Raw genomic sequence first — 26,683 nt, 5'->3', positions numbered from 1 at the left:
GAAAGTGCAAAGTAGAAATAGAAATAATGGGGTTCAAAGGAGCAAAATAAATAAATAAATAAATACAGTAGGGGAAGTGGTAGTTGTTTGGGCTAAATTATAGATGGGCTATGTACAGGTGCAGTAATCTGTGAGCTGCTCTGACAGCTGGTGTTTAAAGCTAGTGAGGGAGATAAGTGTTTCCAGTTTTAGAGATTTTTGTAATTCGTTCCACTCATTGGCAGCAGAGAACTGGAAGGAGAGGCGGCCGAATGAGGAATTGGCTTTGGGGGTGACCAGAGAGATATACCTGCTGGAGCGCGTGCTACAGGTGGGTGGTGCTATGGTGACCAGCGAGCTGAGATAAGGGGGAACTTTACCTAGCAGGGTCTTGTAGATGACCTGGAGCCAGTGGGTTTGGCGACGAGTATGAAGCGAGGGCCAGCCAACGGGAGCGTACAGGTCGCAGTGGTGGGTAGTATATGGGGCTTTGGTGACAAAACGGATGGCACTGTGATAGACTGCATCCAGTTTATTGAGTAGGGTATTGGAGGCCATTTTGTAAATGACCGCCGAAGTCGAGGATCGGTAGGATGGTCAGTTTTACGAGGGTATGTTTGGCAGCATGAGTGAAAGATGCTTTGTTGCAAAATAGGAAGCCTATTCTAGATTTAACTTTGGATTGGAGATGTTTGATGTGAGTCTGGAAGGAGAGTTTACAGTCTAACCAGGCACCTAGGTATTTGTAGTTGTCCACATATTCTAAGTCAGAACCGTCCAGAGTAGTGATGCTGGATGGGCGGGCAGGTGCAGACAGCGATCGGTTGAAGAGCACACATTTAGTTTTACTTGTATTTAAGAGCAGTTGGAGGCCACGGAAGGAGAGTTGTATGGCATTGAAGCTCATCTGGAGGGTAGTTAACACAGGTGTCCAAAGAAGGGCCAGAAGTATACAGAATGGTGTCGTCTGCATAGAGGTGGATCAGCGACTCAGATGACTCCGGAAAATAATCTCCAGATCCAATCTAGAAGGAATATAGCTTCTATCTAAATCGATCCTCAATTTGACTTATTTTCAAGGATAACTCTAGCCCTGTGTGTGTAGTTGGAGAGGAATGCTTTGAGTTATTCATAACCTCTCAATAAGATTTGATTGAGGGGATTGAAATCAATTTAAGGCATCGGGGCGGCAGGTAGCCTAGTGGTTAGAGCGTTGGGCCAATAACCAAAAGGCTGCTGGATCGAATCTCCGAGCTGATAAGGTAACAATCTGTCGTTCTGCCCCTGAACAAGGCAGTTAACCCACTGTTCCCCGGTAAGCCGTCATTGTTAATAAGAATTTGTTCTTAACCGACTTGCCTAGTTAAATAAAGGTTAAAGGTAAGAATGTTTAATCTGCTGACGGTTTGACTTAGACTTTATTTTAGCTCTCAATTCCATTATACAGCATGGGAGCAGGGATGAAGCTCCACAATATCCCTGCATCACATTACCTTGTGAATAAACAGAGCCACCGTTCTGATCTCTACCCAGGTGGAAGTGGGGCTTTGACACAGTGTATAATAGAGCGGGGCATTCTCTCACTCCCCAACCACCTGCATCGATTTCCCTTTCTTTCACACTTCTTTTCTGCCTGAGATCATTTCATTATTGCTGGGTAAATCCTAGACGGGGACCTTCAGCTAAGGATTGAGGATAACAGGTAAGGATAGTTCAATAGCTTGAGCTGGAAGACAGAAGCAAACACGTAAATAGACTCACTGTGAGCAGAGGTGGCTGTTATTGGGTTTTTATGTCAGTCGCAGGCTGTCTGCCACTGCAGTTTGCAGCCTTTGGTATGTAAGAGCTGCAAGAGTAAGGTCGTGTGAGAACATTTCTTGCTAAATACTAATCAATGGAATTCCAGATTAACCTCATAGTAAATTACCCCAGAGCTTTCAGGGTATTGCGGTGTCTGATTGCAGAGAAAATTCTCCTCAAACTAATTCTCTGAATCTATTAATGTTACATCCAGAGTTGGAAAAAAGTTATGTTCATGCTCAGAGTTAAAGACTACTAGTGCTGAGCGATTAACCGAAATGTAGGTTTTTTTTCCTTCTCAGTTTTAACAAAAATTGACCGAGGTCAGTTCAAATATATGAGGTCAGTTCAATTACTATTTTCAATTTCATTTTTTATTATGTGAGCTCGATGTGCAGTTTCTGTAGAGATAAATCAGATCAAGACTGAACTGTGGCATGTAGTGGGGAGTTTAGTTTCCAACAGGCCCATATTCGACATAGTTTAGTGCAGAAAACGTGGCACAATGACTATAAATCAATTGCGTGACCGCTTAAAACTTGTCCGGTCTGTGCGGAGCAGACACCGAGACAAAGGAGAGAGACATGCGATCGAGAGGGATAGAAAGCAGTTGCTTCGCGAGGCTGAAAATACATTATCTAAGTCAGGGGCGTCAAACTCATTCCACGGAGAGCCGAATGTCTGCGGCATTTTAAGAACTAGACGACCAGATGAAGGGAGTTCCTTACTAATTAGTGACCTTAATTCATCAATCAAGTACAAGGTTTGAGCGAAAACCCGCAGACACTAACACTAGCGGTTCTGGGGGGGGCGGGCAGTGCCCCTGTGACAACTATTTTGGACCCCCTTGTGGCCCCCCTAAATGTGGAGTATGGCAACGCGGAACGTGGTCTTTTGCCTGCTAATGCCTGCAATGCAGTGAAGAAAACAATATGGCAACAATAACGTCTAATGTAACTGGCCCCTCTAACAGTACAACTGGCCCCAGCTTGCCCCCCCCCAGTTGAAATGGTCTAGAACCGCCACTGGACACTATAAGCCCTCCGTGGAATGAGTTTGACACGTGATCTAAGTGATTGATAGTTGCAATTCAGCAGTCATAAAGTATGTCTTACTTACTTTGAAGAAGTACTAAAATGTTGATTTTGTCAGACAGCATAGGCAGCAGCTCTATAGAGATGAGATGACTTGGAATGAAATAATGAAGTCATCAAATAAAATATTTTATTCAAGTAAAGTAACGTGAATTAATGATAGTTAATACGTGATAAGCAGTAATGGGCAGTCACTAACATCACGGGACTTTTATTAACGGTTTCATTTAGTGTTGTCACAGCATTCAACCCACAATGCATAGCGCATTTGGTGTAAAAAAAAAATCTAAACCAAAATTGAAAACCGTGATTATTTTTTCAATAACCGAACGGAAAACGAACCGACCTGAAAAAACACGAATCGCTCAGCACTAAAGGCTAGAAAGCACTCCTACTAGGTTATCATAGAGTCAACAGGGAGGAGCAGCAGAGTCATTCCAGCAGGCCAAATTATGAGTTTGGGGACTAACTAAATGAAACATTAAATCTCCTCCTCCTCCCATTCTCCTACTGACAATGATGATTAAAGCACGATATACATCTCTGGGTCACCCACTAAGGGCTGTTAATTGGAGAGAGATTCTGTTTGGAGAAAATGAAGGGAAAACAAACAGCAGCAGCTGATGACAAACGGGGGTGAGCACATTTGTAGATAATTATAGTGGATCCACAGCTCAACCTCGCAAGTTTCACACAATGCACACACTGTATGTGGGATGCTCAGCCATCCCTACTGTCTCTAGCATGTGCTACAGTTGGCTGGCGTTGACACCCACTCTCACACAAGCCATGGGGTTCAGCAAGGTGCAGTGCAGTTAATGAGCAGTCCTGCCTGCTTTTCTCTCCCACCATTGTTCATTTATTCAAATGGAGGTGCGTTGTACTTGGAGTCAGAGGAAGGCAGTCTCCTGAGAGGTTTCCTCCATGCCAGACAGAACACATTCACACAGAGAACAAGGCTGGGCCTAACGAGGGGGAATCAAACCGCTGACAGTCTTCCAACAAAAAGATGTCAAATTAACCAGGGCTTTGTTGTGACATATTTTCTTTGGTTTTCCAATGGGGGAGAAATACAGTTAATGGGTTGTCTTGACAAAGATAGTTACATGAAGGGTGCATAAGGTATGAGAACAATAATACCAGGGTGTATGAAAACAAAGTGCATCATAGTCAGTAATAACTAATCTACAAGATTATCACAGTATCCCATTTCAGAACGATGCAACTGTTAAAGTTGCATCAACAGGCCAACTGCATTTAGAGCTAGTTAAACCCTGCCTGCTTTAAACCAGTGGTTAATGCCTAAAGCCCAGAGCCTCCTCAGCCCGTGCCAGCAATGCTGTAAACCAAACAAGACATTCCCCTGCCCCCTCTGCATTAGTGTCCGATGAATCCAGACACCTCCCAAGCCCCACCTGTCTGCAGGTATCACTGCTGCGCCCGCTCCCATTAGCTGAGATGGGGAGCCTAAAAGCAACCCTCTCCTCTCCCCATAGGCTTTAATGCCCCTGAGCAGCATATTTGTTAGACTGTTACTCAGCAAACAAGCTGTGACTCCAATTCCCTGCTTAGTGACAGACGAAGGAGAACAGAGAGGGCGGGGGGGGGGCGAGCGCTTCACCCCTCAGGCTGGAGAGGAGATGGGATCACGCAGGGCCAAGTGAGTTTGATCTCATTTATCTGCCCAGGGGTTGGAGGCCGGATGTCAATTTGTGTACGAGTGAGGACTCAGAAGGGAAATATGGGTTGAATTAGGCAGCCCATAACGAGGGAAAAATTAAGCCATAACTGTGTTCGTGTGCGGGTGCTAAATATTCAGAGCCCTGAGATAGGCCATTCTGTTCTCATCGGTTTGTCAATTGCGTTTTCATGCATTCTGTTCTCATACAATGACGGGTAGGCCGTCACTGTAAATAACAATTTGTTCATAGCCGACTTTCCTAGTTAAATCAAAATAAATAAAATGTACATCCCTACTCCAGTCCACATTTCTGCTGTTGCACGGGAGAAAGAAGCCTTTGACATTATAAAGGAAATGTCATGTCAGTCATCAGTGAAATGGATACCCCAACCACCAGACATAGGGAGCCTTCCAGAGATAAGCAGGGATGGTAGCTTCAAGCTACTAAATCCCTGCACCGCCACAAAATCCTCGAAGAACAGTACTGGCGTAGATAGATAGAATTCAGGAGGAATACAGGCTAAACAAGAGGTAAAAACAACTAGGCCAATATCCCAGAGTAGATCCCTGTGTGACATGAGGATCCAGGGTACATCTCTATGGGACTAGAAAGAGACCTTCACCTCACAGTGGAGTGCTCAAATCTATTATTTTCTCAGGTGCCGGTAAAAAAATAATAGTAATTTAATTTCAGACCTGCCGTACATCAGGTAGGCAACGGTTGAAACGTCAGCCATGCCGAATCAATGATAGCCAAATAGCCATTCTGATGACAGCCACAGACAATATGCAGCCAGGAAAATTGAATAAATGAAAAATTGACATTTACTTGAATCATTTAAATGAATAATTTCTGTGCTGCTGAAAATGCCAGGCATTTATGCTCCAATGACTACTGCTTGAGCAAGGACAGACAGGACATGGACAATCAGCGGTTAGAGGTTGACTCTCCGCACTACACGGCTACAGTATATATTCTCTCTCAAGGATAGTAACCCAACACTCAGCCCATTGTCCCATTAAGGAAGATGGGAAGGGAGAGATACAGACTGCCTGGCCAGCTTGAATGAAATGTGGCTCTGTCTTCTGCAGGGAGGAGGTGATCAGACCGTGAAACTACCAATTTAAAACTTGCCAAAGCCCAAAGGAGGATTTAGGCATGACATTAAAAGATGCAATGACAGAATTGAGATACAAAAACCTCAAAATATTGTTGGTAGTTGTACAATATTGTATGTAGCTTTCAAGGAATGAAAAAAACAACAACTAGACAGGCCGGAGAAAAATGCACGAGAGCTGGACAGAGCCGACACTCTCCATGCAATAATCTCTGAAATAAAATACCATATTGTATCAATGTTTTCCCCATTCAGCTTGTTTGTAACTGAAATTAAACGAGTTAGGGACAAACCCAAAAGACTCCGTCAAAGTGAGCTTCCGACATGAAGCAAAAAAAGAGCATGAAGAAGAGCATGAAATTCAGGGCAGGAAAAAAGTGAAATCCCATAAATAAATCCTCCATAAGCCAATTCCTGTCCATATACACAGTGTGCCTTCAACCCAAAGCACCTCATTCACAAACATGACACAACGGCACCAGAAAATGGAAAGATGCTATTCTGAGGAGAAATAATCTCATAAAACCATTAAAGGGAACAACGTAGGTGCATTATGGGGGATTACACCAACTCCTCATACACTGGATTCCATTTCTCTGCCACTTGATTCTGGGGAGCAAAAACAGGAGTTTAACTGCTCACTGAAGTCCTGTAACAAGCTTAGGAAGCCCACCCTTGCAGTGCCTACGTACATGGTTAGGCCTATGTGAGCAATGTTACTGTGCCCATGTCGGAGAGGGTGTGTGTGTGTGTGTGTACTTGCAAACCTATTTGATTCCTGTAATGAACGTGGTTTTGCTCTAGACGCCCCTCAAGGTACTTAAAAATCAGAACAACTGTGTGGGTTTGACAAAGATTTTACTTACAGAGAGAGCAGTTACATCTTTCTATGTTGAGTGAGTGCATACGGTAGATCTTTCAATAAAAACTATTTATTCAAACAATTAAGCTTCAGGCAGATACTGCTGTGTGTTTGGTCTATATGGATGAACCCTGTTTGGTATTATGGTAATATACACCACTATAAGCCTGGAGGGGGAGAGTACTACACGTAAGAGCATTGCAAACAGCTGCACAACCAGAGGCCACAGATATACTGTATACAGTGAGAAAGTAGATGCTTTATTTATTCATTTATCTATACAAACTGATGTAAATCAAATGTACTGTACGTCCGATACTCTGCCAGCTTTCCGGGAAGTAAACATTGCACCTCGAAGCCTGGTCCCACACTAGCACACTGTGCTCGTTTTAATTCTGTAATTATTCAAATTAGTACCGAACACTGCAAGTGTATAATTTATGACACTAGAATGTACAGTTCCATGTTAAGACAATCACAGAGAAAGTTGTCGTGTCTGACCTACGGCAGGTATCTTTTTTGGGGGTATTTGCTTACTGAGCTGTGACAATTTAACCAGAGCATAATCATTCATATTTAAGCTGCTAAGGGATTAGAAAGCTATACTCCTTTGGACACGCCAGCCCACCTGGAGAGAGTATCTTAAAGGTTAGACATCACAGACAGGCTGTGTTACAGTTTGGATTATGATTTCTTTCTGTGCTGGGTAAAGGATTGGAACTGTGGGTGTTGACCACTTTTGTAAAAAGCAAGCAGGAATGTTACAACTTACAGGTTCAGCCAGTCAGTCCGTTTGAATGACTGCACGCTGCCTGTTTTTCATATTTATCTTGTGTAAGAGGCTGTAGACTAGAGCATCTGTCCTAGATTTTTGTTGTTGTTGCCTAGGTCTACAGAGAAGCAGAGACCTGAGCCCCGGGGCAGACGTCACGCTGGCAGGAGCCTGGCAAGAGTGCCGCACCCAAACCAGGAGGCTGCCCTGTCGCCGTGGAAACGGCGTAGAGAAAATTGCTGCAGATTAAAAACAGCACAGAAATGTACAATTATATGGTCCTCTGCAATGGGTGTCTGGTGCAGCTGCGTTTAGCTGTGAAGAGCTTAGTGTGGGAGTGAGGATGCTGCTTTTCAGGAGGAAATGAATTAGAGAATTAGGTGAATTAGAGCTCTGTGTCTTTCAACTGCACCTCACCTGCCTGCCTCTCTAAGCATGGGGAGAGAGGGACTGGGACATGACTGTATAGCCTGTACTAGAGGTCAAGAGAGTGTGCAAAGTTGTTCACATGTTTTTTAATACCCCATAGCAGTGGTTCCCAAACTTTTTATAGTCCTGTACCCCTTCAAACATTCAACCTCCAGCTGCGTACCCCCTCTAGCACCAGGGTCAGCGCACACTGAAAATGTAGTTTTTTGCCATCATTGTAAGCCTGTCACACACACACACACTATACGGTACATTTATTAAACATAAGAATGAGTGTGAGTTTGTCACAACCCGGCATGTGGGAAGTGACAAAGAGCTCTTATAGGACCAGGGCACAAATAATAATCAATCATTTTGCTCTTTATTTAACCGTCTTACATATAAAACCGTATTTGTTCATCGAAAATTGTGAATAAATCACCACAGGTTAATGAGAAGGGTGTGCTTGAAAGGATGCACATAACTCTGCAATGTTGGGTTGGAGAGAGTCTGTCTTAAATCATTTTCCACACAGTCTGTGCCTGTGTTTAGTTTTCATGCTAGTGAGGGCCGAGAATCCACTCTCACATAGGTACTGGTTGCAAAGGGCATCAGTGTCTTAACAGCTCAATTTGCCAAGGCAGGATACCCTATCCAGAAATCTGGCAGTGGCTTCTGATTAAATTCAATATTCACAGAACCACTTGTTGCAATTTTGATGAGGCTCTCTTGTTCAGATATCGGTAAGTGGACTGGAGGCAGGGCATGAAAGGGATAACGAATCCAGTTGTTTGTGTCATCCGTTTCAGGAAAGTGCCTGCGTAATTGCGCACCCAACTCACTCAGGTGCTTCGCTATATCACATTTGACATTGTCTGTAAGCTTGAGTTCATTTGCACACACAAAATCATACAATGATGGAATGACCTGTGTGTTGTCCTTGTTAATGCAGAGAGAGAAGAGCTCCAACTTCTTAATCATAGCCTCAATTTTGTCCTGCACATTGAATATAGTTGTGAAGAGTCCCTGTAATCCTAGATTCAGATCATTCAGGTGAGAAAAAACATCACCCAGATAGGCCAGTCGTGTGAGAAACTCGTCATCATGCAAGCTGTCAGACAAGTGAAAATTATGGTCAGTAAAGAAAACTTTAAGCTCGTCTCTCAATTAAAAAAAACGTGTCAATACTTTGCCCCTTGATAACCGGCGCACTTCTGTATGTTGTAAAAGCGTTACATGGTCGTTGCCCATATCATTGCATAGTGCAGAAAATACACGAGAGTTCAGGGGCCTTGCTTTAACAAACTTAACCATTTTCACTGTAGTGTCCAAAACATCTTTCAAGCTGTCAGGCATTCGACTTGGCAGCAAGAGCCACTCGGTGGATTCTGCAGTGTACCCAAGTGGTGTGGGGAGCAACTGCTTGCACGCGCGTTATCACTCCACTACATCTCCCTGTCATGGCTTTTGCACCATCAGTACAGATACCAAAACATCTTGACCACCAAAGTCCATTTGATGTCACAAAGCTGCCCAGTATATTAAAAATATCCTCTCCTGTTGTCCTGGTTTCCAGTGGTTTGCAGAAGAGGATGTCTTCCTTAATTGACCCCTCATAAACGTAACGGACATATACCAGGAGCTGTGCCAGGCCTGCCACATCTGTTGACTCATCCAGCTGTAACACATAGAATTCACTGGCTTGTATGCGAAACAGCAATTGTTTCAAACATCTCCTGCCATGTCACTGATGCGTTGCGAAACAGTGTTGTTTGATGAAGGAATTGTCTGTATAGTTTTTTTGGCCTTTTCCCCCAGCATTGTCCCAGCCATATCTGTGGTAGCAGGAAGAATTAAGTCCTCCACAATAGTATGGGATTTTCCTGTCCTAGCCACTCGTTAGTTCATCATATAAGACGCTTCTAACCCCTTCTTATTAGTGCTATCTGTCACTTTTATACATGTCTTACTACTCGAAAGTCATAATTCTCGCTCAAAAAACTCCTGTGGCTTATTTTCCAAATTCGCATGTTTTGTTTCTAAATGTCTGCACAAGAGTGAAGGTTTCATCGAGTTGTGAGATAGTACTTTTGCACATATAACACACTGTGGCTGAGGAAAGGCACTTCTCCCAATATAATTCAACTCCAAATCAATGAAGTTCTCATCATATTTGCGCCTCTCCGATGGTCCAACATCTCTGTCTGTTGTTCAGTGCTTTCCCGTGTAAATGGGCAGTAGATCTTCGGCTGCATCAGATTCACAACTGTTAGTGTCCATGCTAGCTGGGCTAACAACAAATGTAGAATTACTGATGCTAGCATTGGATGTGCTCGTGGAAGCAGAACAACTTGTCGTCGACAGGTGCAGTACTGCTTCCAGCTGGTATGTGTCTCTATGGACACGGGCCTTACTTTTTTGGGACCTTTTATCAATTTTCGAGCAAACGGAATGAGCAGCAGCTACGTTTGGCTACATATGGACCGTTAGTGGAATACCTGCGAGAGAGTAACGGTTAATGTGATTGGATGATAATTATTTGACTTGGCTACCTGTATTTGACATTGTGTTGTTATTTCGCTGAGCACTAGATGGTTTAATTTTATTTTTGGCAGTGAAACGAGGCTACTCAGGCGAGGAAAAAACCTCACCCAAATGTATAGCCCCGTTGGAAAATACAAATGGACTGTTTGAAAATGTGAAGAAAAGAAAAATGAATTTTTTTAAATTGTATTTATAAAAAAAAAAAAAATGTGAATCACATTTTTATTTGGCGTACCCCAGTTTAGGAATACCTGCCCCATAGGATGCACAGAAGAGACTGTATTGGCGAATCGACTACAGTCGGTACAGTAAGTGGAAAATCATGTTAGATAGTTTTTTGTGTAGAACATTTTAAGTGGACCTCATATGGTTTGGACCACCACTTGCTATCTTTGTGGCCTGGTCAGCAGCATCACAGAGAGGTATTTTATTATCATGCGCCCTATTCAGGGATGATCAGAGGTGGGTCATCCCCGTGTTGCGACTCCAATTTTAGTTGTGTTTAAAGCTGTAAACATACACGGCCGAGCTGCATCCAGTGACCCTCTACCCACGACTCCTTTTAAGAGATCTGAAATTGCTTCCTGTTCAATGTCAAGGCCTCGTTTAAGCTGTAAATTGGACTGCCGAGCAGCCGCTGTCCCCCTCTACAGTATATCACATGACCAGTCTGTATCATCTCTCTCTTCCACTTCTGGTGTTTTCTGTTCACTCCTCCTCATCCGCTATCTGATCTATGTTCTGGTAGTTTATTAAGATGAGCAGCTTGTGATTACTACAGATGGTTAAGTATCCCTGTAAAAATGCTCCTAAATGGCTAATTCCGACACACTTGAGTGGTTCTACTGCTACCAAGATCACCAAGTCAGCACTGACACAATAAGACGAGCAATAGATGCTCAACGTGACAACGAGCTCCAATAAGCCTCTAGCATCACATAACAACCTTGAGGGATTTTTACATGTCATTTTATTTTGCTCGGTTATATTTTACTACAGCGTTGAGTTTCCCTGGAGTCGGTATCAGTTTCATATTTCGATAATGGTTTTGCTATGCTGGGGAATCGGAATGTGAGAACTCATTAGAAAAAGGTGGTAATTGCCAAATAATTATAAATGTCATTATGCACAAAGACACCGAACCGATACTATCATATGGCTTGTCGCTAGGCAACGTGGCTTTGCAACACTCCCCGCAGCATCCAATTAGGAATATTTTTTTTCGGTTCGAGAGAAGTTGATTGTTGGTGTAATGTAAGGGAAATAGATTTGCCTCATCAAGGTTACTGGAGTGGGACTTCATAAAGGGATTCACTCATTGCAGAACTGGACGATTTTAAAAAGGCATATTTAGATGTTTGGCCTGTTTTGAATCACTGTGTCACATTTTGCATGTTAGAAGCATTGATTCTTAAAAAAAATAAATGTTTATACAGAATCATTTCTGGTTTTGTCGTGGAATATTCTAATCAAGTGAGAGAGACTTTGTCATTTCTTCTAACAATCATAAGTCGCCTCGAGTTCATCTTGTGGTTAGTGATAGCCTAGTGGATAGAGCATTGGGCCAGTAACCGAAAGGTTGCTGGTTCGAATCCCCGAGCTGACAGGGTAAAATGTCGTTCTGCCCCTGAACAAGGCAGTTAACCCACTGTTCCCCGGTAGGCTGTCATTGTAAATAAGAATTTGTTCTTAACTGACTTGCCCAGTTAAATAAAGGTTCAATTAATGAAAAAAAACCACACAAAAAAACAACCTGGCTTAGTTTCCCAGATGCCAAGATGATTAGAAACAATGAGGGGTTTGTTCTACTCCTCTTGTCTATGGAATGCAGTCTTTAACTCAATTGTCAGCTCAAACTGTCTCTAGTGATTATATGCCTAGATTAGCTGCAGGGAGCTATAGTGGAGACCATCACTTTAAAAGAACACAGCATTAGTAGAATATAAATGTCTTACTATTTGTTAAGTATTAATTGTTAACTATTAATATCAAACAAAATCAGGTAAATACATACTTTTTCTCTCACTATTTCCATAATATTGATCAGGTCTCCATATGTTTGTTAAGTGTTTGGCATTGGCCTACCTGTTTTTAAAGATCCATTGTAGGCCTACATGAAGCATTTATAACATATGTTGTAAATTAACATGATATAATAACCACATAGATTTGATACAGATATTGCAATCATAAAAGGATGAAATTAGCCTATATCTCATAATGGTATTGTACCGACTCGCCCTTAATATGAGATTTGACTTCCTGGGAGAAAAAAAATAAATCGAAAACGTCAGGACCTTAAGTCTAAGTGACAGGTTTGTCGGATGGAATTTTGTTGAAAAAGAGAAATCCAGTAAAACAAGAAGAAGCCGACTCATTTATTCAGTGGCGAGGAAAATGGGAATTCCTCTCTCTCTTAGTCAACTTAAATTGCTTAACTACATTATATTTTAACCCAGTTGTTTGGCGCTTAAGGAACTCTCAGGAGAAAGTTTGTACCACACAATAGAAATAAAAAGTGATAATAGCCAAAACAGATAATCTACCCAGCTGTCTCAGGAAACTTGTGGAGTAGGCCTTCGGGCCGGGACGATACCAGTACCGCGATACTCATTAGTGTCGTGGCAAGGAAACAAAACATAAAGCGGATTTAACTTCTTTAGGAAAACAACCCTAATGTTGGAAACAAACATTATGTTGTTATCCAGAGTCATTTTTTATTTTCCAAGCTATAGCACACCATTTTTGGAGTGCTTCGAGTTTGGTCTGCTTCGTGTTTTCATTTTTGCGATGGAAAGAAATATTGCGATACCGGCCCTAGTATGCCTACATTCTCTCCAAGGGTTGAATACCACAAGGTAACTCACAAACTGATCCCAATACAGACGGGAAATCTTTACCAAGTTACTACATCATATCAATTCAAAAAGATATGAAGAGAAGAGGATGGGCTACCAAGAACAGACTCAACTTCCCTGCTTTTGTATACAGTATGTGAAACACTGATTTTGACCATTTATACAAGCATCTAGAGTGCCCAATTCCGCAGAATGAACTCACTACTCTTGACTCTAATGCTAAAGAGACTGATCACACAGCCATTACATTGCCATGCCACACTGTCCATATGTTCCATTGCAGAAAGTAGACAGACTCCAATCTTGCTGAAGAAATGGAAAAGATATTGCAAACCAGCACTACACACACCATGTAAAACAAAAATCTAATCTGGTATGGTTCCAAATTAGCTTCCATCCAGCCTGTCTGTAATGCCAGATTACTGAGTCTGGCAATACAAGGTTCCAATAACCCATTTAGGATATTTGTCTACTCACCGGCGGTGAAATCCTTGTTTAGGTCGATGAAAGCATTGGAATGAGGAATACGTATCTTGACAGGTGAACTAAGAGCTGGCTCCCACACTGCGTTCCTGTGAGGAAAGAAAACAACACAACATGATTCATGTACTAAGCAGACATTCTGAAAAAACACAGAACCAACCAACAAAGGTACTGTTTTTACAATATTTCAATTTCAATTGAGTTTTGTCAAGACATGGAGAATAATGTAAAATAAAACAATGTCTATGGGGACTGCAAAGCATTGAGTCACTTTTCTAATCTCCACCTTACCTTCCAGTAAGAAAGCAGACTTCAGTGGAGAAATCAGCGGAAACCCCAAAGATGTCTGGAATCATGTCCCCATTGAAGCTGCGTAAGATCATTTAATTTATAAAACTGTCAAAACTCCCAACTCATGAGCAAGATCATAGGACAAAGTTTAGGAAAACAATATTGCTTACATGGAAACTCATCATAGAAAACAACTCCTACAGGTGATTTGTAAAATAAAAATTGTTCATGCATAACCTACTCCATTATCAGAGGTTGGTCCACAAATGTCTTATTAAGGTCAACTTGTTCATCTGCAAAACAAGATAAGAGATGTTAATCGGTTAGCTATTTAATAACAGTTAACAGAAGTCATTTTTCTGACTGTATTAGAGTACATTATTTCTTTGTATTCCATAAGCCTGAATCTAGGCTTAATAAAGCAACAATTTACCCAGGGTTTGGTTGTTTCCCCAGAATACAAAAACCCTTGTGTCTGAGGTGGCCTTGGTCTTGAGCTGAACTGTAAGAAGCACATCCATCTGAGAATCTCCATCGTAGTCTCCGGGAACAACACCAGTTATGATAAAATTGCTGAGAGAGGAAAGATATTTACAGAGTGCCAGCTGTTGACATAAACCAGTAAAGAATAGCATAGGGCTTTTCTCAGTGACAGCTAAAATCATCTTGTGTCAATCTACCCTAACCCACAGAGTTTGACTGGACAATGTGGAATTATTGATGCTTCAAGATGAGAAGTGATGTGTGCACTAGTACAATTGAGAGAATAAGATCAGAAACTTACACGGGCAAATCATTTTTCGTGATATGTACTTTTGGCTTGAAGTATGGGGCTTTCAGATCAGCCAAGAATATCACCAACTCAGATTCTGAAAGTTCAATGAAATAGGCAATAAAAAACAATGCACACAATTCTCACTTTCATAGTCACCACAGCAGTCACAAAACCATATCAACAATGCAGTGACTAATTCACTGAAATACATTCATTAGTGAGAGATCTAGACCCATTTTATGCTTTTGTTTCAATCTAGTTACTAGGCTAGTGTGTCTTGTAATGTAGGTAATGCATTGAAGACCAAACAGCTTTTTAAAGCAGAGAAAATAGATTTCTATGTTATCACTGTTTTCATTGCTCTGCTAGATTAGCTAGCATTTTATGAGTTTGAGGAACACATGCACAGCAAATGTCAATAATTCAAATATCCTCATCTAGTATCTAGCTAAAGTTTCTATATTATTCACTAGCGAAACGTATCCTATTGAAAAGGCAATGCAAAACACTGAACAGTATTCTAGCCAGCTAGCTAACGTTAGCTACTCACGTTCTCTGATGATGAAAATATCTGTCTGTTTATCCGAGTTGAAATCACCAAAAGCAGCCACAGTGCCATGATTTTCAGACCCGAACAAGTCAATTGTTACATCTTGAAGAGCAGATGCTGAATACTTCCCTGCAAAATACACAGTAAATGTAAAAATATTGATAAACAATATCCACATCCCCATAGCTGTTCAATTCAAACAACACAAACTGGAATACTGCAGTGCGTGTTGGTTTACGGCAGATGGTGAATTGACAGCAAGCAATGCCTTAATCCTAAACGAGTGTGGATTGACACTTGTGAAAATAATAATAATCTCCAGCCTTATTTAGTCGTATGTATAAAGTTAAAGAACATAATTGTCGCAAGAGGTAGAAAGACTATTGACATGTTCATAAAAGGGGTGATGTGACGTCACTCCATCAGCGCTTCCTAGTTTACTGCAGTGTCGCAACGTACTGTCATTTGGCAAACACAGAGAACCAACCAAAATGTCAAGCTTGGGAGATGTCGGCAGGAAACTCCTGGAAATCAAAGCCAGACAAAAACGTTCAGGTTTGACATAGTGTGTTATTGTAACATGCCTTTTTGTTGTTTTTCTGCAAATCTCTGTGAATGTCCTGAGTGAAAAACAAACGAAACAGATTAACGTTATATCAGTTCCTTGTCTGCAAAAGCCGCTATAGCGGGCTTGCATGAGCATGAAAGGTCAAGCTTATACGTTTGCAGCTACTGAAGCTATTTTAAGAACTTCACATCGGGTGTTGCTTCTACCCTTGTCGTTTGTGTTAGGCTACATAAAACAGCAATGTTATCATACTGAACGAGAATAACGTTAAATGTACATGTAGGCCAAAGGAGGCTGGTGGGAGGAGCAGTAGGAGGATGGGCTCATAGTAATGGCTGGAATGGAATAAATGAAACCGAGTCAAACGTGGTTTATATGTTTGACACCATTTGAATACCATTCCAGCGAGCCAGGTCCTCCCACCAGCCTCCTCTGATGTAGACTATGTTCCTCGTTTATCAGGCTAGCTGCCATTACACTAGCCAACATGGCAACCTGTTCACACAGACAGTGCAGGGTTAGGAAACTAGATTCAGCCTCAACCCGTTTTTTTTTGTCGGCATGAATCATCTGGAGTCCGAAAGAGATTATATTGGAAAATAACAATAATTTCATACCTTGATTATATTGAGACACGATCAAATATGGCAGGTAGCCTAGCAGTTAATAGCGTTGGGACAGTAACCGAAAGGCTGCTGGTTTGAATCCCTGAGCAGACTAGGCGAAAAATCTGTTAATGTGCCCTTGAGCGGGGGGGGGGTGTACTCACTCGTGGGCTTTGCCTATGTCCATGTTTTCAATCTGAAGTCATAAAGCTCGTATACTGATTTTGATTATGATCAATGGTTAATCAAGCCTGCTGTCAATTAAAGGTCTCATGCAATAGTTGGGTATTTAAGAAATACTTTATCATAATAATAGTTTTCATTTTTTTAGTATCACTCATAAAAACATTATAGTTTGACGAATGAATGCCTGAAAATATGTATACACATTTATGAACTTTTTGGGGATAGCACAACAGCAGACTGTATTTGAAAACAGACACATTCAGACATCAGGCTAATTCAAACCGTCATAACTCATCTTAACCATCATATGCCAACATACAAATAATTTCCAAGTAGGCTAATCTTTTAATGATCATTGTAGGTTACATGGCATATTAATGTGTTGTCATTTGTCTGTTTTGTAGCCACCAAATATTAACTTGCTATGTGATTTATGATTGATTTTTCTTTCTTAATCCGCTCTACTAACCCTCCTGTGAATTGCTGTAGATTTGTAATTTAGCTCAGAGACGATTGCCCTTTACCTCACCTTTTGAAAATGGCCAGTTCGGAATGTGAGATTTCCAAAGCTCCTCGGAAACTTAAAAGATATGGTAAGTAGTGAATTAAGCTTATGTAACTATTCTCCACGTCATTGCTGAAATTGAGAATGTGTTCTCAGTCAACTTACCTGGCAATATAATTTTTTTTTTTTTTTTAAAAGAGGTAGCAAAGCACACCCAAAGCCTTTCAAATTAGGTTGAACAAAATTTTGATTAAATCTAGTGTAATTCCTGTATGTCATTATATGAGAAAATTGGCAAGATGACACCACTCCAAATGATACATTTCAATGAATAATCTTGCCCGCCAGAGTTTTGTATTACTATACCACCCTAGTATCATATGTCAGTTTCAGTGGAGGCTGCTGAGGGGAGGATGCCCAGCAGCGTACCACCACCCTGCATCCCACTGCTGGCTTGCTTCTGAAGCTAAGCAGGGTTGGTCCTGGTCAGTCCCTGGATGGGAGAACAGATGCTGCTGGAAGTGGTGTTGGAGGGCTAGTAGGAGGCACCATTTCCTCTGGTCAATTTTTTTTTTCTCCCAATACCCCAGGGCAATGATTGCCCTGTGTAGGATGCCATCTTTCAGGATGTTAAAAGGGTGTCCTGACTCTCTGTGGTCACTAAAAGATCCAATGCCACTTATTGTAAGAGTAGGGGTGTGAACCCCGGTGTCCTGGCTAAATTCCCAATCTGGCTCTCATGCAACCATGGTCACCTAATCATCCCCAGTTTACAATTGGCTCATTTATCCCTCCTCTCCCCTGTAACTATTCCCCAGGTTGTTGCTGTAAATGAGAATGTGTTCTCAGTCAAGTTACCTGGTAAAATAAAATAATAAATAAATAAAATAATTGCTAAAACGGACCAATGGAATGGCATCAAACACATGGCAACTTTTCCGCATCAGGATTTACCACACGCCTGTCCTCCCCAATTAAGGTACCACCAACCTCCTGTGTTCAGTTTTCTTCAGGTGAATGGTATGATATGCTGAAAATGCTGTGATACACTGTTATTAATGCTGTCTACGTGGTTTGGTCAGGATGCTATACCAATATACCCGTCGTGGATATAGGCTGCTACGTTCTATTCATGATGGTAGATTTTGTGAGGTAAAATAGGGTATACACTACTGGATCTAAAAATTATCCAAGTTGTTATAATTCACTTTTTTGCTGCACCTATGATTCAGTCTCTCCCTAAGGTTTCCACCAAATATAGTACAACCATTATACTGTTTAATGGAAATAGAAAATTATACTAACCAGTATACAATACTAAACCTAGTATTAACAAATATTGAACTCTCTCAGTGAAGTTAATCACACAATATTTCCAAGCAACTACATAATTCGATCCGTGTTTCTATTCAGTAGAAATTAAATAAAACCTTTCATTTGCATATTCGCCTCACACTGCCTTTGCAGAGTTATCTTGAAAAGCGATGGCTTTGTCCCTACCACTTAAAAGCTGATGGAAATTATGGTAATTTGACTGGAAATGTGGATTTTTTTTCAGTACCTGAGGTATTGACCCAAGATTGATCCCATTAAAATGTAAATCACTCCAAAGTAAAAATTTGTATGAAATAGTGGTCCAACAGATGGGGTTCCCCTGAAATTCACTTTGCTTTGAAGAAAGCTTGAAATGGTGGCAAGTTCCATTATATTTTAAATTTGTGCTCAGCGTAGGAAATCACACTTCATGCTGGAGATTTGTTTTGATATTTGCAGTGACTAAATGTGAGTTGGAAATGGGGCCTTGTCGTGATTGCATGCGTCAATGCATTGTGGTTTTTTTGTGTGACCTGGACTGTTCAATGTATTCTGACGGAAATCACAAATAATGACTGATAATTAATTATTTTGACAATGTGTTTATGATGATGTTCTTCAGTCCCGTGTGTAGCTAAAGTCTTCATTAACAGCATTATCTAAAGCCATTCTGTAAAATATGTTTAGCATTTAGGTCTAAATACATTTGCTTCTGAAGATTTGAGATAGAATTGCTGCTAACTACAAACCTTTTGTAGCATCAGTCTTACAGCCTACTACTCCCCAAGTGTTCATGGGGGTCTTTCTATGACATATAGTTACTGTAGTGTGTGTCTCCAGAGAGTGTGGGAAAGTACCACAGAGGCGCCTGAGACATGAACAAATGACCTCCAATTGAGCTCTGGCTCAGCAATTAATGTTCTGTAAATAATTGTGTTTTGTATCTCTCCTCAGGCTCCATCTATGAACCTCTCAAGCTCTCCTTTCTCCACCGGGAGGATGAGCCACTATGGGAGAGACTTGACCGTTACTACAATGCAGGTAAGCACTGTGATTATGTTTAAAGTACTTACTATTTCAAATCCTTGTTTTGAAGATCTCCACAAAGGTGAGGTCCTTTCAAGTTTATTTTTCTACTTGTAGTTGGTGTAGCTTTAAAGTAATTGTGTTTGAAATATGGATTGAAGTTTTTATGTTACTCTTAGGTTTGTTAAAATAGAGCCCTAACACAATGGTAAATCTAAGTGTAGGCAGTAGTGCTTTTGGTTCAGTGGTGTGTCAGAAATATTTTCTCTATTTTCACTATCGCAATTATTAAGGCCTAAAAAGATAACTAATAATTCTAATTAAAATTAGAAACAAAACAAAGAAACAACTTGTTTTAAATAGTCTATGTCACACTTACAGGCAACATAAGTTCTCTCTGTGGGCATATAATATTAAAACAATGCAGAATATGGAGGGTTTTACGCACATCTATAAATCCTAAACGGGACCCGCATGGCTAAAATAATGTGGGCCTGCCTACAATGCATAGATAAAAAGTGAATGTCAGCTCACTGTTTTACTCCTCTCAGACTTGATATTTGAATAAAGCTTTGGTGATTTAAGATTTATTTCCAAGTTGTCTCAGGAGCCAAGTCCTTTATCGACAGTCGTGACTACTTCACAATTGCATTGGGCACACACAAAAAAGCCTTAATTGAGAGGAGGGGAGGCTATGCTTGGTTTTTAATCAAATAATACTAAATGTAATAACATATTTGTTTTTTATGTTTCTAAATACGAAGTATACAGGCATCAAAAGCATATTAGGCTACTCTTGTTCCATGTGCAGTGTGCGTCACGGCTGGATAGGCTGAGTTTCCACTGTTAAAATTCATACCATAACCAACTTCATTACTGCTAAAACCAGCTTTTGATTGGTCTTAAATATCCCTATCAGCGCTGCCTGAAATTAGCACTTTGGATCATGTTTTTTAGGACACACCTCAAATATTTCCACCATGCCCATCTGAGCGAATGTCAAGCAAGCTGATATTTAAGACCGATAAATTGACGAGCCTGGCGTTGGGCCTGGAAAATACCAGTGCGCCAGTTTTTATGTGACGAAATTTCAAACTAACGTGCGTTTGACACTGGCGCTGCCTTAACACCGGACGAAAATAGAGCCCATAGACTCTAATCTGAGTCTTTCTGAGTCAGGGCACACAATATTCACAGGTTACCGTACCATTGGCAGACATGTCACACCCCATTGGTCTGTTGTGATGAGACGGGGGCATGGATACAGCGTGGCAACTTATTTCATGGCTTTCTTCTTTAAAGGCAGAACTCCCTTTGCTCAGTGTGGAAACAGAGGAAGTGTATTGCATTACATAGTCAATTTATGAAGGATATTGTGATATGTGCTTTGCTGTGACCTGGGGCTGTGGTCTAAATGCAATATCTATGTTCAAGACAAATTACTTTTCAAGGGCAATACAGTTTCTATTATATTTTATGTTGTGAGCCTATTTGAAGAAAGAAGAAACAAATGTTTGTTCTACTGAAGACGGGCAACAAAGATACTTCAATGAGTTATCAAAGATATTGCCCGTGTTTTTGGGGAGGGTAGTTTACCAATATGGTTTCATGTTTGAAAATCCAAAGGGTTGTATTATGTTTGTATCCCCTTCCCATAGGCTAGTATAAGACAAAAAGACAGCAAATTTTGATGAAAAAAGTTTCCCAGAAGTCAGGGTTATTTCACAGGCTGTCTAGGTTGAAATGAGGATGCTACAGGAAAAGCAGCCAAGTGAAAGACACTAGGGGAGCAACTGGTCCCTCATCTGAAACCAGTCCTGCAGTGTGAAGTCATGGTGACAGACATCCTTAAAGAGAACAACCTATCAGTGTTTCTCACCACCTGAGCTCCCTGAGTGAAAATGAATCACTCTCATTACTTTTTTTGCATTCATGTTACCACTGTAGCTTTCATATGTTCGGTGCATGTTTTGTTCTTCACAGTAAACGGATGCAATTTTTGCTTTTGGAATAATGTGACAGCACACTTTTTGTGACGTAGGCTATATTATAGTAATATTTTACACAGTGCTTTTCCCATGCCTTTTTCTGCTCAGTGAGATTGGTCGATATTCTGAAGGCTTGAGATTGCCCTTGGTGAGTGATTTTTGTTCTACTAGCAATGTATGAAAGAGTACTGTAACAGTAACATGCATCAAGCCCCCTGTTGCTCTCTCGGAAACGTTCTCCATGAGACGACAATATGTTGAAATGTTCTTGCTTAATTTGGTGGTCGGTACGCGGCAATTTAAGCAGGGAGCAAAGCAGCAGTCATCGCCAATGCACAGGCCAGTTTTTTACCTCACGCGTAAGGAAATGACGATTCAGATCTTTCTCTATTATCTACAAAAAAAAAAGTGCAGTTGTAAAGCCAGTGGCATTACATGCGCTTATGATTCAGTGTGGACTTATTCTCTATCATTTCTGAGCAAACGACATTAGGGACATCACTGTCCCTCACAGTTTGGCTTCTTTTTCTCCTGTGCGGGCTTCAGATTTCTTATTTATGTGGTAATGTGGCCACACTCTAGTGCCTCTTTTTTTTTTTTTCTTCTCCCACTTGATTATAGTGGAGGCTCAGGGCTGCTATCTGACTGGCTCAGGGAGATTAAGAAATGGTAGAGCAAGCTTTATGTTTTGTTGTGGAGGTCTCTTACCTCTCATTTGTTCTCTCTCCTTTCTCATCTTTTCTTTTCTTTCTTAGAATGGCCCATTCTAAGAAATAGACTGTGTCTAAAGCGTTAGCTGTTGATTTAGTGGGACATTAGGTTGATGGATGATATGAGGCTGAGCAACTCCAACCACAGTTTATTTGCATCTAGAGTGCTGTTGTGTCTTTTTGGAGTTAGAGAATAATAACAGATTTTAACTGTGGTTTTGATTCAGAGGAGTCTTACTAAGGTGCCATTTTTCCTCTTTGATGTGCCTCAAATACATTATATTGCCTTTTCCAAATCTAAAACAGAGATTTAAAAGTGAGTCAAAGTAGGTTATTTATGGACCCGGCTGCCGAGTTAGTTGGGCTTGGAGCATCAACAGTTGAATGGAAGAGTAAGAGGATCAGGTCCAAATAGGTGGTATTTATTAAACAGTGCAGGTGATGAGAAGACTGGAGCCAGAGGTTATTTACAATAGCCTACAAATGATAAATTATGAAAATTAGTTGAAAGTACAGAATAATACATTGGCCAATACTATAATAACTAGGCAAAAACACAGGGCAAAACAACCGTAATCTCACACATCTGAACTGGTCCGGGTTCAGCAAAAGAATAGAAACTGTGCTGTTTTGAACATCCGGTTGTAGAACGTGCCTAAAATCTGTTCATCTACTGGTGAGCGCTCACTAAAAGCTTGTTCACAGCGTTGATGAGGAGAAATAGGTTGGCGTTTCCAATTCTGGCATTTTGTTATTTATATTATCAAGCACATATTTGATTGGACTAGCAATATCATAGTATAACAAGGAAGTATTGTTGGAAACAAAATAATAAATTGTCCAGAGCATGTGGGGAGAAAAGGCCGGAAAATAACACAACAATTTTTCTGTTTTTCAATCGGCTTTCTTTTTACATTCACCATGCCAGGGGAAAGTCCAATACGATGGTACTTTTTAACTCTGGTTAATAACATATGAATCCTAGTCAGAAGAGGCACTGTACTTTTTTTAATGTGTTTTTTCCCAAGCAGCCTCTGGGGGTCAAAGTAATTGTCACTGCCGAGTTACTGAAGCGTTTATTAATATTCTGCTTAATTCCCTCCACCTCTTTATCCCGGCTATGCTGACTTTGTCTCTTTGAATTGACCCGGACTCACTGTAACAAACGATCTGGCAGAATGGATGTCCCCTTCATTTGCTCTGGCATAATGTGGTGATGAAAAATGAAGTACCCTGTTCAGACAGATTATTCATCGGTGAGGGAGGACGGGGAGGGGTAGAATGGTGGTGTGGTGACAAATACATTCCTGTGATTCCAGGCCTTCTGTTTTAGTGTGACTTTATTTCAACGAAATAATATTTTGAGGATTTGCATGAAGATAAACATGTGTCACTCTGGAATGTACAGTATGTGACCTGAAGCCAAAGTTATTGTCACCTTCACGTGCGGTAACACACCTTATTAGGATGTCTGGTTTTACAGCAATAACTACACAATGTACAGCTGCTTAACATACCTTTATTTTGCATTCCATTTCACCATTTTCAGATTTTTTTTGTTAAAGGCCCAATGCATTTTTTTTATATCAAATCATTTCTGGGTAACAATCAAGTACCTTATGGAACAGTTGTCCACTACAATGGACAAAAAAAAACGATTTATCAAGCAAGAATTTAGCTAGGACTGTCTGGGAGTGGTCTGAGTGGGGAGGAGAAAAATTAAAACTGGCAGAGAGGTTTGGAACTCTCTTTGTTATTGGTCTATTAACCACATGGTTATGTCACCAGGCAAGCCTAAACTCCCACCCATGCAAACAGGCTGATTAGAAGCTCCTGTGTAGATTGTATTTCTAACCAGCAACTATCAGGAAATAACACTGATCAATGTTAGTTTCATCAGCTGTTGTACAATATTCTGCAAAACACAGGAAAAATATAATTTTGACTGTACTGAGCCTTTAAAGGCTGAGGGATCACCTGTCTCTCCCTTGTTTCTCTCTAGTGAAGACCACCATTCTGAACTACCAAAGCCCTACCACTGGCCTCTTCCCTACCAAGACATGCTCCAGCTGCAAGGAGGCCAAGGTGCGGGACTCCCTGTACTGTGCAGCCAGTTCCTGGGCCCTGGCTTTAGCTTACAGGTGACACACACACACACATCTACAGCCACCTTAGATCACTGTATATTAAAGTTGATCTTAGTAATGAATCCAGTACAACCTTAGTTAATGGGCTCCATCAGGGACCGATATTCTTAATCAAAGCAGACAGCTTTTGTAATGCCAAGGGGGTGCTGCGCATTGGCATGTACTGCTGCTGCTGGAGTGCCCACTTAACAGAGCGTCCAGACTACACCTAGTGCACAAAACATTAGGAACACCTGCTCTTTCCATGACATAGACTGCCCAGGTGAAAGCTATGATCCCTTATTGATATCACTTGTTAAATCCACTTCAATCAGTGTAGATGAAGGGGAGGAGACAGGTTAAAGAACGATTTTAAAACCTTGAGACAATTGAGACATGGATTGTGTATGTGTGCCATTCAGAGGGCGAATGGACAAGACAAAAGATTTGAAGGGCCTTTGACTGGGGTATGGCAGTATGTGCCAGGCTCACTGGTTTGTGTCAAGAACTGCAACGCTGCTGGGTTTTTCATGCTCAACACTTTCTCGTGTGTATCAAGAATGATCCACCACCCAATGGGCATCCAGCCAACTTGATACAACTATGGGAAGCATTGGAGTCAACATGGGCCAGCATCCCTGTAGAACACTTTCGGCATCTTGTAGAGTACATGCCCCGACAAATTGAGTCTGTTCTGAGGGAAAAAGGAGGGAGGAGGGGGCTTCAACAGCACCATATTTCCTTCAAAATGTTCTCTAGTCTCTAGGCACAATGCTCTCACCTTCAGACATTCTGTTGATTCTTCTGTATCTGATTATAAAACAGGTCACCTTTTTCTTTGTAGTAACGTGTCCTTCACTTCATACACTGAGGGCTCAAGTTCAAGGGGAGTTCTGAGATTCTCAAAATAGTCAGGGACTTTCTCCACTAGACCTTGTAACCAAGTGCTCTTTTGAAACCCACTGGTGTGCATTTTTTTCTCCCAGGGGACACAAGAGTAAAAATAGAATGTTCAAGTAGACCAGACGGGCCTACTCATCCGTCATGGTTTCTCCCCATTAGCATTCACAGGAATTTAATTTAGACGACTCCAATCTGACAGCACAGACCCAAACCATCATTTACCCTCCATGTGACTAGAGAGGGGACTGGAGTGTGATTGGAGTGGGCGCTCTAGATTGGAGTAAATGGGTGGATGGATGGGCAGATGCCCATGTCTGTGTGTCCAGTAAGTCTACTGCACTGGTGGAAATATATGTTTCAAAGTAAGTGAATGTCATTAATGAAAACATACACGAGGTCTACTTACAGTGCATTCGGAAAGTATTCGGACCCCTTCACTTTTTCCAACTTTTGTTACATTACAGCCTTAGTCAAAAATGTATTAAATTGTTTTTTCTCCCCTCATCAGTTTACAGTATACAAAATACCCCATAATGACAAAGCAAAAACAGTTTTTTTAGAAGTTTTGCAAATTAATGATATTTCAAAGTATTCAGACTCTTTACTCAGTACTTTGTTGAAGCGCCTTTGGCAGCGATTCCAGACTCGAGTCTTCTTGGGCATGATGCTACAAGCTTCGCACACCTGTATTTGGGGCGTTTCTCCCATTCCTCTCTGCAGATCCTCTCAAGCTCTGTCAGGTTGGTTGGGGCGCATCGCTGTTCAGCTATTTTCAGGTCTCTCCAGAGATGTTCGATCGAGTTCAAGTCCGGGCTCTGGCTGGGCCACTCAAGGACATTCAGAGACCTGTCCCGAAGCCATTCCTGCGTTGTCTTGGCTGTGTGTTTAGGGTGGTGCCACCACCATGCTTCACCGTAGGGATGGTGGCAGGTTTCCTCCAGACGTGATGCTTGGCATTCAGGCCAAAGAGTTCAATATTTTTTTTCATCAGACCAGAGAATCTTGTTTCTCATGGTCTGAGAGTCTTTAGGTGCCTTTTGGCAAACTCCAAGCGGGCTGTCATGTGCCTTTTACTGAGGAGTGGCTTCCGTCTGGCCACTCTACCATAAAGGCCTGATTGGTGGAGTGCTGCTGCATAGATGGTTGTCCTTCTGAAAGGTTCTCCCATCTCCACAGAGGAACTCTGGAGCTCTGTCAGAGTGACCATCGGGTTCTTGGTCACCTCCCTGACCAAGGCCCTTCTCCCCCGATCGGTCAGTTTGGCTGAGTGGCCAGCTCTAGGAAAAGTCTTGGTGGTTCCAAACTTATTTTATTTAAGAATGGTGGAGGCCTCTGTGTTCTTGGGGACTTTCAATGCTGCAGAAATGTTTTGGTACCCTTTCCCAGATCTGTGCCTCAACACAATCCTGTCTTGGAGCTCTATGGACAATTCCTTCAAACTCACGGCTTGGTTTTTGCTCTGACATGCACTGTCAACTGTGGGAGACAGGTGTGTGCCTTTCCAAATCATGTCCAATCAATTGAATTTACCACAGGT

The 26,683-nt window shown here is 41.4% G+C and overlaps 2 protein-coding genes across 4 annotated transcripts in view; one reads left to right on the top strand and one right to left on the bottom strand.

Moving 5' to 3' along the window:
* Positions 1-15,467, bottom strand: part of LOC106561994 (T-cell immunomodulatory protein) — a 130,744-nt gene extending 115,277 nt beyond the window's left edge. The window contains exons 1-6 of the mRNA XM_014126507.2: positions 15,216-15,467; positions 14,675-14,759; positions 14,324-14,463; positions 14,132-14,183; positions 13,891-13,968; positions 13,594-13,688 (exon numbers count right to left, since the gene is read on the bottom strand). Coding sequence (XP_013981982.2) covers positions 13,594-13,688; positions 13,891-13,968; positions 14,132-14,183; positions 14,324-14,463; positions 14,675-14,759; positions 15,216-15,399 — 634 coding nt within the window. The 5' untranslated portion in view covers positions 15,400-15,467. The remainder of the gene's footprint in view (positions 1-13,593; positions 13,689-13,890; positions 13,969-14,131; positions 14,184-14,323; positions 14,464-14,674; positions 14,760-15,215) is intronic.
* A 179-nt stretch (positions 15,468-15,646) lies between these two features.
* phkb (phosphorylase kinase, beta) overlaps positions 15,647-26,683 on the top strand; it is a 58,869-nt gene continuing 47,832 nt past the window's right edge. For 2 of the 3 annotated variants that reach the window (XM_014126505.2, XM_014126504.2), the window contains exons 1-3: positions 15,663-15,770; positions 19,348-19,434; positions 24,120-24,258. In XM_014126505.2, the coding sequence (XP_013981980.2) occupies positions 15,707-15,770; positions 19,348-19,434; positions 24,120-24,258 (290 nt within the window). In that variant the 5' untranslated portion in view covers positions 15,663-15,706. Of the gene's footprint in view, positions 15,771-17,063; positions 17,168-19,347; positions 19,435-24,119; positions 24,259-26,683 lie in introns of all 3 variants that reach the window. The other variant, XM_014126506.2, reaches the window with a different exon arrangement.

Source organism: Salmo salar, chromosome ssa11 (genome assembly GCF_905237065.1).
Source record: "Salmo salar chromosome ssa11, Ssal_v3.1, whole genome shotgun sequence".
Lineage (NCBI taxonomy): Eukaryota > Metazoa > Chordata > Actinopteri > Salmoniformes > Salmonidae > Salmo > Salmo salar.
Note: the sequence above shows the minus strand (reverse complement) of the source record. Positions and strands in the feature narration are given on the sequence as shown.